The sequence below is a fragment of the Erpetoichthys calabaricus genome, chromosome 1 (assembly GCF_900747795.2).
Source record: "Erpetoichthys calabaricus chromosome 1, fErpCal1.3, whole genome shotgun sequence".
Lineage (NCBI taxonomy): Eukaryota > Metazoa > Chordata > Cladistia > Polypteriformes > Polypteridae > Erpetoichthys > Erpetoichthys calabaricus.
This window is the reverse complement of record NC_041394.2, coordinates 254,187,359-254,203,959: the sequence shown is the minus strand read 5'-3', so window position 1 is coordinate 254,203,959 and position 16,601 is coordinate 254,187,359. Positions and strand designations below refer to the sequence as shown.

General features: G+C 37.4%; 1 protein-coding gene across 1 annotated transcript in view; it reads left to right on the top strand.

The window, feature by feature from the left end:
* tasor2 (transcription activation suppressor family member 2) overlaps positions 1 to 16,601 on the top strand; it is a 149,118-nt gene that overhangs the window by 23,135 nt on the left and 109,382 nt on the right. Inside the window, exons 4-7 of the mRNA XM_051930910.1 lie at positions 9,821 to 9,893; positions 13,837 to 13,928; positions 15,537 to 15,674; positions 15,786 to 15,910. Coding sequence (XP_051786870.1) covers positions 9,821 to 9,893; positions 13,837 to 13,928; positions 15,537 to 15,674; positions 15,786 to 15,910 — 428 coding nt within the window. The remainder of the gene's footprint in view (positions 1 to 9,820; positions 9,894 to 13,836; positions 13,929 to 15,536; positions 15,675 to 15,785; positions 15,911 to 16,601) is intronic.

The following is a 16,601-nucleotide window of genomic DNA, read 5'->3' as shown; positions in this document are numbered from 1 at the left end:
GCACCTGTGATCAGCAAAGTTGTAAGATCCATAGATGTAGCTGTAATATCTGGTGTCACATCAGATGGCACACTGCAACTGATATTTAGAAGTTTTTCCTGCGTATATGTTATTATATGTTATGACTTTGCATGGTGACAAAGAATTTAACACAAAAAAGCAGACAAAGACAGAGCACAAAACTAGAATGGCTGCCATCATACAATGTAAAGTTCTTTCAATTTGGAATACAGTAACCCCTCCTCCATCGCGGGGGTTGCGTTCCAGAGCCACCCGCGAAATAAGAAAATCCGCGAAGTAGAAACCATATGTTTATATGGTTATTTTTATATTGTCATGCTTGGGTCACAGATTTGTGCAGAAACACAGGAGATTGTAGAGAGACAGGAACGTTATTCAAACACTGCAAACAAACATTTGTCTCTTTTTCAAAAGTTTAAACTGTGCTCCATGACAAGACAGAGATGACAGTTCAGTCTCACAATTAAAAGAATGCAAACATATCTTCCTCTTCAAAGGAGCAAACAAATCAATAGGACTGTTTGGCTTTTAAGTATGCGAAGCACCGCGGCACAAAGCTGTTGAAGGCGGCAGCTCACACCCCCTCCGTCAGGAGCAGAGAGAGAGAGATAAAAAAATCAATACGTGCCCTTCGAGCTTTTAAGTATGCGAAGCACGGTGCAGCATGTCTTTTCAGGAAGCTGCACAAAAGATAGCAACGTGAAGATAATCTTTCAGCATTTTTAGACGAGCGTCGGTATCGTCTAGGTGTGCAAACAGCCCCCCTGCTCAATCCCCCTACGTCAGGATCAGAGAAAGTCAGCGCAAGAGACAGAGAAAAGTAAGCTGGGTAGCTTCTCAGCCATCTGCCAATAGCGTCCCTTGTATGAAATCAACTGGGCAAACCAACTGAGGAAGCATGTACAAGAAATTAAAAGACCCATTGTCCGCAGAAACCCGCGAAGCAGCGAAAAATCCGCGATATATATTTAAATATGCTTACATATAAAATCCGCGATAGAGTGAAGCCGTGAAAGGCGAAGCGCGATATAGCGAGGGATTACTGTATTTAATTTCTAGTTGTATACAGTATGCACAGTATGGTTCTGTTATAAACTGTAATAACTTTGTTACAATTATGAAAGCTTTTATCTACAGAGCTGACCTCAGGAATCAAAGGATTACTTTCAGCAGTGAGATATTGGCTACTATGCTGTATTGTCCACTTTTGCACAGTGCAGTTGTTAAATTACTTGGGGGGGGAAAGGGGGATCCCAGAACTATTTTATATTTTTATAAGTAACACAATTGCAGTATAGCCTGCATATGTTTTCCCTGATTGGATGCAAACTTTAAATAGCTGTAGCAACATCTGTCCTTTGTTGAATTTTGACTTTAATATCAGAATTACCTCAGTAGTGCATGTATGACTTCACGTGATCAATAGATAGATCGATAGATACTTTACGTTTACCACCCCAAGAGTGGAATTGAAGAGTTGCATAGTGTGGGGGACGAACGATCTCCTCAATCTGTCAGTGGAGCAGGACAGTGACAGCAGTCTGTTGCTGAAGCTGCTCCTCTGACTGGAGATGATGTTTAGTGGATGCAGCGGGTTCTCCATGATTGACAGGAGCCTGCTAAGCGCTCAGTGGAGAGAATGTGGTAGTATGCAGCATAACATAGTAAGCATTATGCAGTTAAGCTCAGACATTGCTCAGAATAACAACAATCATCTGAAAAAAAAACAATTAGTTTATAATATTCAGAGCAGCAAGACCTCAGCTGTGCTATGGTGCTTTTTAAAATTTTGAACATTACATCAGCTTCAGGCCCTACATATCTGGAAATTTACACAGTAGTTCCAAATGTTTGACAGTCCTGATTCAGCACTATATTGGATCTGTGTTGAACTCATGAAAGTTCCATTAAACCATTTTCTAAAACTTCATGTTATAGTTAAGTTTCAGGTGAACATGCAAGACAACACTCATCCATGAATGGAACACCAGTTCATTGAAGTGTGCTTGTACATAAGTAAAATTAAAAAAGTAATTTCCCTTTAAAAAGAAAAAAGCCACTAACAGTTTTGGATGCTCCTGATAAAGACCAGATGAAATACAAGTACACTACATATGGTTGATTCAGCTTAGATGATACTTGCTCATCATGTAGTCAAATGCTGATAGTTGGCCAAAGATACTATTGTGCTGGCAATGGTAGAATCCTAAAAGCAAGAGTTACTGTTTGTCTATAGTTTAGATAATTTAAATATTTTACATTAACAATCGGTCCACTTTCACTTCTTTGTAGATGTGTCATGTAAATTCATGTGGTTTCTTATTCTTTTCATTCAGCAACATGTAACATTTAAACCTCTTCTCAAATCTTGATTACTGATGACTCAGTTTTGCAGAAGACATTTTACTAACATGAATTCAAGAATGTAGCAGCATTTACCAATATGATGTAAGATTCAGGAAGAAAAACTGGATTCTAATTTTAACCCTTAATTGTTGTAGAAATTATGGCGACATGATGATAAAGCCTATCTCGGTGTATGGCAATGCCGTGGGTACTGGATCAGTAAAAAAGACAGTGGTTTACAATTAAAGAAAAATTCCCTAGTGGGAAAACCATAACTTCTGTTTCACTTGTCCAAGACAAATTGCACAGCTGTTCCTGTCCATCTCAAGATAGAGTTGTAAAATTAAACTTGTGCCTAATATTCCAAAAAAGCTTTTTTCTTTCTATCTTGTTGGATAGGTGAACAAGAACCGTTCATCTGTAGCACTTTCTGGTTTTCAACCAACTAACATGAAATGTGAATCATATATGTGATGACTTAAGTCTGGTTAAGTTCACTGCTATTAATTATTCCTGTTAATCTTTTCATTGTCATTTCTAAAATGTCACCAGTTGAGTGGAGCATTAAACAGTGTCTCTACTCTCCATCTAATAAGATAATTAAATTCTTTGAAAGTCCCTTCATTAATTTGCCCCTGCTGTTGCCAGGTGATCTGGATTAAAAATGCCACTTTGTAGCATCTCTTGACTTGATCACAAGCATTCATCTTAATAAAATATCGTTCAGGTGCAACTGGGCGAAAAGACAACCCGGCGTAGAAAGAAGTTGGCGAAATACAGCTCAGCAACATCCTTTACCAGTTAGGTAATAGGTTCAAAGAGATTTTATAATTATAATTAAATGACAACGTGATTTAAAATGTTGAAAATAAATTTATATAATTGACGAACAAACTTTATTCTGCAGATGGAACAAACTCTATCTTACATTAACTTCAGCAACCAAAATTGCTAATCCTATGATAACATTATTTAGAATACAAAAGGTGACCTGCGAGTACAGCTTAAGGAATACCTTTACTCTCAACGTATTGGGACTCTCATAAAGCAGGTGATTCTGTGGATTTTTCGGCGCCCTATGTTGTCATTTAAATATCATTAAAAATCTCTTTCAACCTAACTGGTAAAGGATGTCGCCAAGTTGTCTTTTCGCCCAGTTGCCACCGAACCAAAAGGATATGTGTCTGTCTGATTGCAATGTCACTGCTGTTTAACAGATGGCACATCACAAACATTTGTAGTTAATAAAATGCATTTTATTATTACAAAATTTTGTGATATGCCATTTGTTGAAATGAAAAAATGCAATAAATTGTATGACTACATGCATTACTGAATACATTCCAGTAGATGGTGCCCTGCAAACTTTAACTCTGAGGTCTATGTTGATTACTTAAGATTTCAACCATTCTTAAGACAGGTAACACAGCTAGTTGATAATAATGAGACAAAAGCATCATTCAACAAACAATACATTACATTTGCATGTGACACTTAATTATGGGCATGCTTTACTTCCCTTGCAGCTTAATTATACCACAACCTCTATCCTGAAAAATGGTGAAAAGGCAGCCTTCTACTCTTCTAGTGATACATTTTGTTGCTACCTGTCCTTTCAATTCTGGGTTTCACTAGGAAGTAGCTTTTGAGGCATTGGTTAAGAAGGTTATTAGCCACCTTTTCTAGACACAAGTCCAGGAAGAGAAAGGGAAAGGTACAAAAAAAATACAACATGGATAGATCAGTAGTGCAAACGACATTAAAGGAACATGTGCAGGTGCTGACTTAAGTCTGTTGTAGCATCTGCTTTACACTATCCTCATTTTGTTCGCCTAGTGACTGTGGACATAACATTATATTGCAGTAAATTTGAGGTGTGCATCAGAAGTGAGATCTCTTGAGTGGAATCTTTCCACTGCCATGAAAGTAGGAATGGGTGGTCAGGGCTTGTTTTATACTTCACGCACAGAATGCGTACGCTCACGCATCATGGCTGCCATGCATTCCCAGCATTCATTTGATGCGTCCTCTGAGCAGGTCCTCAGAAATTAACATGACGCCTGCGCGGGTTGCAGTACCAGCAAAATGTCGGGGGGGGGGCGCAGTGTGATAAAAGTTGGAATGTGACATCAGAGTCTCTGTTTACTATCTATATGTGACAGAAAGCTGCTTTGAGGATCCTACAGGATCGATGAGCGCGCTTCGATGTTTGATGAATGGTTCGATGTGCTGAAGCAAAATTCCGACATACACATGCATTTGTGGTGCTTTTATGTTGAAGCATCGCATATTCCCAATCGTAATGACACAAAATAAATTTTAAGTCTTGCATACCATCTTTTGTGCTGTCTTTTTTTTTTTTTTTCTGGGGCTTCCTTCTGACCTGACAGCAGCGGCAAACAGCAATAGATCACCACACAGAACACATTAAATGTATGATATTCCAAATCTCTGCACATTTAGAATCCTTAGATTTATACTTGATGTCACATTCATGATGAAATGCATTAAAGTATGTATATTACATTTTACAGATAAATCGTTAATTTCATTTAAATAATGAATACTGTTAATAATTACACACATGGGGGTGACACAGTGGCGGAGCGGTAGCACTGCTGTCTCGCAGGGAATCACGTCACTGGTATTCCCTGCCTGGTGTTTACATGTTTTCCTTCTGGGTTTCCACAGTGTGCTCTGGTTTCCTTCCAAAGATATGCAGATTTGGTGACACTAAAATGATGTCAGTGTATGTGAGTTTTTGTATTCACCTTGCGATGAGCTGATGCCCCATCTAGGGATTGTTTCTGCCTTGTGCCCAATGCTTGCTGGAATGGACACATCCATGGATTGATGGATTTAATAATTACACATCCTTTTCAGAGATACTGCAGTAAGGTGTCAACGGGCTTTTAATGGGTGTTCCAGGCAATTCACAACACAGCGAAGCCGAACCTATTCTCACCGTGATAATATCTCACACTGCCACCTGGTGGATTCTTCCTGATTTACATAAAGTATGCGCTTAAGTATAAACAGTAAAATGCTTGCGTAGCAGGAGCGGCAGCTGGAGCATACGTCGCATCGCATGAAGTATAAACTTGGCCTAAATATCACTGAAACTCCAGGAAAGAAAAATCTTGTTTATTTCAATATGAACAAGTAAACATTTTATTAAACAAGAAATAATTTTTATTCATACTAGAGATCCGATTGTAATGCTATTATTTTCACTATGCCATTTTTGAGTGCCAGATATTCAAAGCATATTTGGAAGATAGAGTTGTCAGATCTGAAACGGGCAATGCAAAATGGAAATTATAGGAGTAGTTTAAAAAAAAAAAAGTGTTGACGTCATATTTTTGGGCCATGTTTTCACTGGAAAGAAACAGAATTATCTGAGCTGCAACAGTTGTGGCAGATTTTTAAGGTACAGTGGACACAAGTCGAGTACTCTAGCATACAGTATGTGTTTCTTAATGTTCCCTACCCATGTTGTGTTTCAGAGAGGCAAGATTTGCTCCCTGCTATTATATAGAAAGCATTGATGAAATTTCAGTCTTGTCATAGAAGTTCATCTATCCCATTCATTCCTGGAAAGAGCAGGAGCAGGCATAAATATCTGTAGGACCAGATAGAACTGAGTGCTCAGATTTACGACAGGAGAAAGCAGGTGCAGGATTAAAAATGAAGCCCTGCACCCAGCTTTGTTTGTATATTGCAAGGTTTCTGTTTATGTAACAGTTGCCCTATATCACGTATAGCAAGCCCAGAATGAATACACCCTTTTGGGAACAAGTGGGGAAATAGAACTCCTTAACACTAGAATTACCAGAGTCTACGAAAAAACTCGTAGATCCAGCCCACCTTAAAACCGTTTTCACCTCTCCTTTGTCTTCTAAATGTGCTGATTAACATGAACAGCGTCAGATCCCTGGTTGGGTGGGAGGGAGGGCGGTAGTATGTATCGTGGTCGTGATTTAGAGAGAAGTAAAAAAAAAAAAAAAAAAAAAAAAGGTAACTTTTACAAGTCCTATAAATGCACACCGTGTGTTACAGACGCAAACCAAATGTATGTGTGTACTGTATAATATTAACAAAAAGAGGAGCTCACTACTGAAAAAGGCAAATATAGGAGTGAGTGGGGATCGAACCGTGGACTCTTGATTACAAGTCAACAAATCTTACCACTACGCCACGGAAGGTGTTGCTTCATCCTTGAACCTTTTGTGAAAGTGTTTACTTGATCTTTGGACTTCAGGCTTCATACATTATATAGTTTATGCCTACATTTTGTCATTTACTAGTAAAATATGAAAAACGTTTCTGTTTTAAAAATGTGTTTACACAGATTACTGTAGAAACGGAACACACATGAACTGCGTGTGTTCCAAATAGCGACCTATTATTTCAACTCAAACTCCAGCAGTGCAGTCGCTCCCAGATAATCAAACAAGGCATGAGCTGGGAAAACTTAGTGAACGTTCTGCGGCGGTGGGGGATGGAATAGCCGGCTGCTAGCTGCTCGTGTTAATCGGCACATTTAGAAGACAAAGGAGAGGTGAGAACGGTTTTAAGGTGGGTCGGATCTACGAGTTTTTTCGTAGACTCTCGTAATTCTAGTGTTAAACTACCTGTAATTGCTCAGATGAAAACCACGTTAAATATGATAATTGAACCATCAAGAGAGCACAGTGTCCAGAATGTTCGGCCTTCTTGGACTATACTTATGAGCATGGTGCTTATGGAAAATACAGTAATCCCTCCTCCATCGCGGGGGTTGCGTTCCAGAGCCACCCGCGAAATAAGAAAATCCGCCAAGTAGAAACCATATGTTTATATGGTTATTTTTATATTGTCATGCTTGGGTCACAGATTTGCGCAGAAACACAGGAGGTTGTAGAGAGACAGGAACGTTATTCAGACACTGCAAACAAACATTTGTCTCTCTTTCAAAAGTTTAAACTCTGCTCCATGACAAGACAGAGATGACAGTTCTGTCTCACAATTAAAAGAATGCAAACATATCTTCCTCTTCAACAGAGTGCGTGTCAGGAGCACAGGCTGTCAGAAACAGAGAGCAAAGCAAACAAATCAATAGGGCTGTTTGGCTTAAGTATGCGAAGCACCGCGGCACAAAGCTGTTGAAGGCGGCAGCTCACACCCCCTCCGTCAGGAGCAGGGAGAGAGAGAGAGAGAGAGACAGATAAAAACAAAGAGTGAAAAATCAATACGTGCCCTTTGAGCTTTTAAGTATGTGAAGCACTGTGCAGCATGTTGCTTCACTAAGCAGCTGCACACAGAAGGTAGCAACGTGAAGATAATCTTTCAGCATTTTTAGACTAGCGTCTGTATTGTCTAGGTGTGCGAACAGCCCCCCTGCTCACACCCCCTACGTCAGGATCAGAGAAAGTCAGCGCAAGAGACACAGAGAAAAGTAAGTTGGGTAGCTTCTCAGCCATCTGCCAATAGCGTCCCTTGTATGAAATCAACTGGGCAAACCAACTGAGGAAGCATGTACCAGAAATTAAAAGACCCATTGTCCTCAGAAATCCGTGAACCAGCAAAAAATCTGCGTTATATATTTAAATATGCTTGCATATAAAATCCGCGATAGAGTGAAGCCGCGAAAGGCGAAGCGCGATATAGCGAGGGATCACTGTATAATGGTGTTTTTATCTAATGAGTAAATAGTTTAAATAATAATCCACTACCACACAAATGAACACTAAATAAAAATGCACTGAAAGCAATAATGTGATGCATCATAGAGCTGTTTGTAACCTTGTCAACTGCAAAAACTCTTCTCATCAGGACACCAGATAGAAAAATCATAGGCCATGAATATTTTCATCATGAATTGGAAAGAAAGCCCCTGGGATCCCACTGGCCCCAGCTATGCCAGATAAAACAAGGAAAGACAAACCTCACTCTTATTACTGGTTTGGTCAAAATCATTCTGGTGCTCATAATGCAAAACCCTGCTGACCATGCAACCATGGTAAATGTTGCAAAGAAACACAGTCACTTGTAGAACAAATGGGTGAAAAAACATCTTAGCCTATAAATATATTTTGCTTGAATCTTCTACAGTATGAAACGCAAGAGGATCAAACCAACTTCATCAGCATTCTAAACTCTGCTCAAACATAAAGCAAATGTTTGATAAAGGTGACTTCATTGCCTCCATCAGAGTTCTATTTTGCGGTGTTACCTTTACTTCTGAAATGTGGTTACTTTGTGAAAAATTGGCTGCATTTTTGAAGAAGAAAAAAAAAACAATGTTCTGATTTATAATGGCTACAATGAATTGGTACCTGCTCCAGCATTGGTTTCTGCCTTGTGGCTATTTCTGTAAACTCCATTATTTACATTGAGCCCATATATCAAAGTGTTGTACTTCAATGGCCATTATCACTGTCTCTGCAAAATATTGCAGTTGTTTCCCCTAAAAACCTGATGCTCAGTATAGTGTGATGACTCTGACTTCAGGCCAAATAGTAATAGATCCACCATTTATAAATACAGTTAATTCTTCAGTGGTACAGTTTGGCTAAATTTAATGTCACAATCCCATTCCTGTTCTTGTAAATGATGATTCATTCTTGGCCTCAAGTGGAAGAGAAAGGACACTGCTTTATAGAATATTAAACTTTTTTTTTTTTTATCCCGGAAGGTTCAATGCAAATATATGTAAATAATTTAAGTGCATAAAACAGTGCTATTAACTTGCAGGTTGAACTAGACAAAGGATAGTAATAGCTAAGCTCCTGCATGTACAGTAATGTTATAACCTGAGCCTACCAAGCATATCTTCCAGTTGCTGATATGAGAAGCACATCACCATGGACCTCCTTTCAAACGTTCATAACTCCACTGTCTTCGTTTATAAAATATGTTTCAAGCAAGGTCTCTTCTAGGCTGTAAAGGAAAACAGCAGCAATCCCGAAGATTTTTGCATTTTGTTTGAGCCTTGCATGTCAATCCCACACACCTTACCCACTTTACTTTGGTTTTCTGGACCAGTCAGTGCCCGAGTAAGGGAAGCATATGTTGTAGGGTACAGGAATAATATTTACATATGCATGCTCATGTTCCACATCTTCCTCAGCTGGGAGAGAGCCAGAAAGTAAAACTGGTGCAAGGTTATTCTAGTTTGGAAAAACAGTTATAGTTGAGTGCTCCTACATTTTTCTTAAGGCTCTCTGTTTGTTGTTGTTTATTTCTTGTGCCTTCAAAAAATAAAATCAGTTTTACCACTTGTGCAAAGGTTGAAAATGAAGATATCACTCAAGATGTTTAACTGAAATGATACATAATTATGTAGATTTTTTGTCACACTCAACTAATTAGTTTAGTAATCTGAGATATCATTGTTACAGTGAAATGCATGTTTGTAGAAAAAATACATTGCCATAATTCTGTGTTAAAAGAATACAATTCTTTCTTGAAGGCAAAGATACTTTGTGAGACTGGTTTGAAAGTTGGAAATGGTTCTTTTTCTACATTAGGAGATCTAAATAAAGGTAAGGAAGCTTTTTTTCTTGATATTTAAAAATAAACTAAACAAATAGTTTTAATTTTAATTAGAGGTATGTGTAGAGATGCATTTAATTTACTTACATTTAACTAAATTTAATTTAAACTGTAGCCACAAATACAGATATATGATTAAAACTAACACCAGTAAGTGGTTAATTAGCTGCACTTCAGAGCATTGTATTTTTCTATTGCACACTTCACTTGAAAAAAATGTTATGTAATAGCTAAAGCAGAAACACAGTTCCATATGTTGCAAATAAGACTTTTTAATATTAAACCACACTAAAACCTCATCCTTCAACTAGAACCAAGTGCTGATTAGTAATAAAACAAGAAGAAAAGCCTAATTTGTTATACATTCGCATATTGATTAAAATTATTAGTTTAGCAGAAACATTGGTAGTGTCCTAGCAAAATTATTTTAAAATTGCATTAATGAGTTCTTGCCAAATTCTGAAAAGTCTGGTTTTAGATAATATGAAATCATTCTTTTAGGCATGGGACAAAATTTTGTTGTATTTAATTTTTTAGTACAAAATACTGCCAATACGAAATGTGGTGTTTTGTATGATGTTACCATGTGACTGAAATGAAAAACAATGGCAAATGAAAATATCTTTCTTCAAAAGCAGAGCTGAGCACACTTCGGTTGCCTGCATAATAATGAAAATTTTCTTTGCATGGCATAGACATCACAGTTCATGAAAAGTGGGTTTGAACAGCAGAGTAAGTGTTTCGCACATACACATATACTTACTTTTGGTGGGTCACATCCTCAGGTGAGTACATCAAATTGCAACATTGTTTTATGAATGCACCACTGCATCCACATGCTTGTTTTCAAATTGAACTGTACTGGATCTGGCAAAGCACAAATATCATATTAGAACAGTTCTCATGATGTATTCAAATGCTGCTGGAAGCAACGCCTGCACTTACTACAGCTCCCACAAGCTGTGGATGTGAAAATAAGTTTTTGAGACATTATTACATCTGTCACTGATACTAAAGCAGAAATAGGGGTCGATTACAGCACGGAAGAATTATACAGCAGTTCATCTTGCAACGCAGCCTGCTAGCATGGCAGAGAGAGAGAGAGCTTGTTTTTCTTTTCAAACAATAAGTCTGTCTGGACTATATATTAGTGTTGGATTGGTACAAGATTTCTAACTTCGGTATCGATACCAGCTTTTGGACCTCAGTACTGGTACTAAAACAGTTCTGAAGCAAATAACAACTCCATACCCAAGATCTTACCTCAGCCTTCCTGGTGAGTGGTAAGCTAACATTTACTTCCGGTACAGAAAATCCCAAAATGCTGGTACCGTACTGTTTTAAAATTTGGGTTTTTATGTACTTTTCCAGTAGTGGTGTATCGCTCAACCCTAGTCTGTATGCAGTGAGTGTTTCAACTACAGGGTATATTGTCACAATGGAAAAGTCTCAAGCTTCATGCAGAGTGTTGACATTCTCATTTTTCTTAAAAGGAAGTAAAACAAGTTCTTCGTAGATCCAGACAGGAGCTACAGGTCAGTAATTCATTCAATCATGTAGGATAAAAGCACAGCCAGTGTTGGAGCAATGTTTGATGTTAACTCAGAAAACAAAAAGATAAGTTTAAATTTGGTGCCGTAACTTTATATTTTAGTTTTATAGGGTCATTATTGTGCACAAGTAAGGTGAAATTCTTACTTGCATGTGCTGAGCAACAGATAACACATAATATGTTAAGGCAGTGCAAATGTTTTATGTTAATACTGTAGTTGTCCACATATTACTCTGAAGATGGACAGGACTGGATTCACGAGTGACCTGTCACACAGGTATCCAGAGCGCTGCATTCATTAAACCCCAGCAATATTCACAGTATACCTTACAAGCTCAGGAAGGTTCAAAAATACAGGCAGTGACTCTCGAAGCATAGAATAAGTAAAATCCCTATATAAATGAGGCATTTCATGTGGTCATAACTGTAGGAAGGTGCTACTTCTCAGAGTACCATCTTTCATTGTTGAGTAACACAACCGTTCCTGGACTTAACTGTCATTTGGCGTGTGCCTCCATCTTTATAGCTTGGTATTCTTTATAATATTTAAGATTTTATTTTAATACAAAAGAGTAAGCTCATAAAAACATTGCCCAAGTCAAACTTGCATAATCTGGGGGTTATTTTCGATCAGTGGTTAAGCCTAGATTCACATGTAAGGTCTGTTAGCCACTCTTCTTTCTTTCATTTAAGAAATCTTTCTAAATTGAGGACTGTAGTCCCAAGCCCAGAATTGGAGATGCTTGTACATGCTTTTATCTCCTTGCATCTTGACTATTGTAGTGCTGGTCTGAATAAATCCTCCCTTTCTCAGTTACAGTTAGTTTTAAAATGCAGCTGCTATGCTGTTAACTTGATGTAGTTGGAGGGCACATATTACTCTGATCTTGTATGCTTTGCACTGGCTTCTGGTTTATTTTAGAATTTGTTTTAAAATTTTGGTGCTTAGCAGTAGAGCTCTCTGCAGACAAGCTCCTGAGTATATCACTGGCCTCCTGCACCACCATATAACCTATTGGGTACTTACTGTAGGTGTGAGCAGCAGGGTCTCTTAGTCATCCCTTGTACCTGGCTCAAGCTACATAATGATTGTGTGGTTTAGTCTGTTGCGCCAAGGCTCTGGAATGGTCTTCCATTAGCATTGTGCATGGCTGAGTTAATTGATTCTTTTAGTGAGAAACTTAAGACATTTTTGTTTAAGTGGGCTTTTAAACACAGCTGAGTTGTCTGTGCTTGGTCTTTTAGTTTATTCTTAGTTTAGTTCATGTTATTCTATTTTATTGTTTCTCTTTATTTTTTTCTTGTTTTGTTATATGTAGTTTGTTGTACAGTGCTTTGTAATGTCATGTCTCTGAAAGGCACTTTATAAATACATTTTACTTTCTACCTTAAAACTTGAATATTTGCATACTGATTTGAATTTATTTTGCAGTGTTCTGATTTCTGAAAGTCTAATAATAAGTAATACCAAATATACTGTACATTTCCTTTATAAAGATTTCATATTATGGGGATAATGTATCGTGAGACCTGAATTGCAGTGTGAACTGTACTGTGGGATATGTGTTTTGTTTCATGCCTACATTCCTTCATTGGTTTATACAGCGTGGATTAGGATTCTCTTAACTGTGTATTATAGCACAGGAAATCGCAACACAGTTATTGCTAGATAGCCTAATTCCACCTGAAATAGCTTCAGATACTGTTGTAAGGGCATTTGGAGTAATTGTAACTAATGCAATCTGATAAATAAGAAAATATCTTGGTTGTTTTTTTTTTTTTAATTTAGAACATTCCCAGAACACGTGTTTTAGCAGGGCACCATTTACAATAAGGTTCCAATCCCTGATATACAGTATTTTTAGTTCATTTTTATCTGGAAAGGTGTGTCCAGTGTGCAATTTTTCAGTTGAATTACTATGTGTTTTACATAATGGATAAAACAAAATAAGTGTTGTGAATGATCAAACTGCTTAATGTCATCTAGCAGTGTGTGCTGTGATAGCAATTGATATAGTCCGGAAAATGCTACCAGCATTATTCTGTTTGTTAATCAAAATATTTTTGTGCATCTGCCTTGATGGAGGAATAGAGATATAGTCCGGAAAAAGCTACCAATATTATTCTGTTTGCTAATCAAAATATTTTTGTGTGTCTGCCTTGATGGAGGAAAAGAGAAGTTAGCCAATTTTCATTTTTTACGAAATTTCTGACTTGTGAATAGAGAATGTACATCTGTTGATGGAATTTAATATACAGTGTAGTTGATCAAAAGTAATGACTTTCATGAACTGAATATTGTGTAACTGAGGGATGACTTCAGTGTAATGGAGCAACAGACAAATTGTGCATGTTCAATAATTTTTTTTTTCTTCCCCAAGGTGTTTATGTTTCTAAGTACTCGGATTGCTTACAGCCAGAACCGTGGTGCCATGGAAAATCTGGTTACATTGTCATTTTCCGTCTAGTTAAGGTATGTACTTTAAAAATGCTTTCCATAAGAGAATTGTCATTTAGGAGTTTATTGTGAGGTTAGTGTTAGAGGTTTTTGATTGTGTGCATGTCAAGCATGCATTTATCAACATTCCCGCAGTGCTAAATGTTTATTTCATATGCTAAAACAAGAACCTGATGTTACATATGTTTGAAATTACTTAAGCACTATCCTAGTACATTGAAAGGCATCTAGTGCTGTAGAAATCGGCATCTTCAAATTCATGTTGTTAAAGGGGGTCCAGTATGGACTGTAACTACAGGGCTTCTGCTGTTCAGGACAGTAGTTGGGATCTGGAATGCACAGGTTTTATGTACATTGACAATGCTTTCAGTGTTAGCAAAAACAGGCTACTATTCATAGGAAGCATTATGCCATAATATTGTGTGTTGCATCCCAGAAACGGTGACTCCTGAAACACAACTGCCAGTGACATGCCCTGATGACAGTGTACAGCATGCATGAAATCCACCAGGAGAGAGAGATTTTATATATATATATATATATATATATATATATATATATATATATATATATCAAATATGTTTATCTGCTTCTCTATATGATGGACAAGTGTCTGAGGTGCTGTCCTGTACCTATATGGAAAGGTGGGGATCCTGGAATGCAGGGACACTTGGAGCCACTAGGGATGATTTTGCCAGGAGAACCTTTTCTGAACTCAAGTTTTTCCCAAAAGCAGTTCCAGGCAAAAACTTATAAGACAGTCATGAGTTGGAAGGAGTGTTGACAAGAGTTCAGGTGTCAGAAGGAAGAGTGGTCTAAAAAGGAAGAAAAGTGAGAACAGTAGACTGGTATATGTGAGGGATTTTATTTTACTTGCCCCTTTTTTTTTTTTTTTGGACATTTTGCTTCCAAAACCCTTTACCATTTTATATTGTTCCCTCTTTTGTTATGATAAGTCCTTTTTTCCTTAATATATTTGGTCTTCATTCCCCTGACCATATTGTTGAACTTAGGTATTGACTGATTTTACATCTTGATCTGTGTTATCTTTGGTGGCCTAACTAAAATGTATATTAAGTTTACAGACTTAAACTCTTACATGAACCCATTATAACTATAAATCGTTTTTTCTCTACCACCACTTTGCATCCAAGTTTTGGATTCCAGGTTTCTGTCAGTGAATCATGAGTAGCCTTTGCTGTGTCATAAGCACACAAAAAGTATGCTGTATCAGTAACTGATGCATGCTAAAATGCTTGACAGTGCTGCATAGTATTTTCCCCTTCTTTATCCACGATTGTGTCAGCAAAGGAGAATAAAGTCTTCTAGCTGTTCTTGCTTTGCTGAGAGAAAGGTGCTGTTCCAATTGCACTATTTTCACCAAGAGGGACTGTCCTCTCCCTGTTCTTCCAATCACTCTTGTTTCAGTAAGGGGACACCCGGCTGCCCCCTCCTCACTCTTAAGATTGCTGTCTGTTAGTTTTCAGTGAACTTAACTTGGTAAAACTGGGTCCCAAGGCCATAGTAGTTGAGGAACTCTGCTATAAATAGCTCTTGTTTGGGCACAGAAGATGATTTTTTTTTTCTCCTTTAATATTTATTATTGTTAAAATATCTTTATAGGGAAAAGTAAAAGCAGTCACAGAAAACTACACTAATAATTTGACTCAACCAGTGTCTGGGTATGACTGTCATGTCTCTGAGAATATTGACACAGTGTGTTCCCGAACAAGTTCCTTTCAAGCCTTTGAATGCACCCAGGTAGGTCTAAACTAATGTTCTGTTTTGTAGCAGGATTATAGTTTAGACGTGTTCGATGTGAATGTTTATAATTGGGTCAAACTGAGTTTCATATTTTTGTTTTCGTTTCAGTATTATGTATATGAATTTCAGGATGGTAAAACGATGATGATCCCTAGCCAAATTTGTCCATATGCAGTAGTTCACTTTTTGTACACAGAATCCACATTATCAATGACCTCTGTAAAAGAACAAATGTAAGTTTTTTGTTTTCTAAATATATATTTATACTGTGTTCCAAATTATTATGCAAGTGACATCAGTATAATTTCATTTTTTATAAACGTTTGTGTTTTAGTTTTTCAATGAAAGTTCTTGCTTGTTTTATGTCTTTTTAGATAACTCAAGTCAATCTCAGACTGTTTTTTTAAATAGTTTGCCAGGTGATCTTAATTAAAGGGAAACCTACTTAAAGAGGTTGTTCCACATTATTAAGTAAGTCACAGTTCTGTATGGAGAGAAAGAGATCTCTCTGAAGATGAAAAACATGAAATAGTGCAACGTCTTGCAAAAGTCATGAAAACAATCAATATTTTAACAAAAACTGAAGAGATTATCAGACGGTGAAAAGATTTGTGTGTGATTCACAACGTATAGGAATTTGGTCAGATAAAGGCTTGCTAAGGAAAGTTTCTGTCAGGCAAATACATAGCATTAAAAGAGTAGCTATTAAAAAGCCACTGATGAGCAGAAAACACGTTGACTCGGTCACAGGTTCTCAATAGGTTTGAGGTCATGGGATGATGGCAGCCACGCCGTGATTTTTTTCTTCCTTTATGCCCATAACAACTAAGGAGTCAATGTTTTTTTTTTTTTTTTTTGCAGCATGGAATGGTGTGTTGTATTGCATGAAAATAATTTTTTTCTAGAAGTCACGGTTCTTCTTTT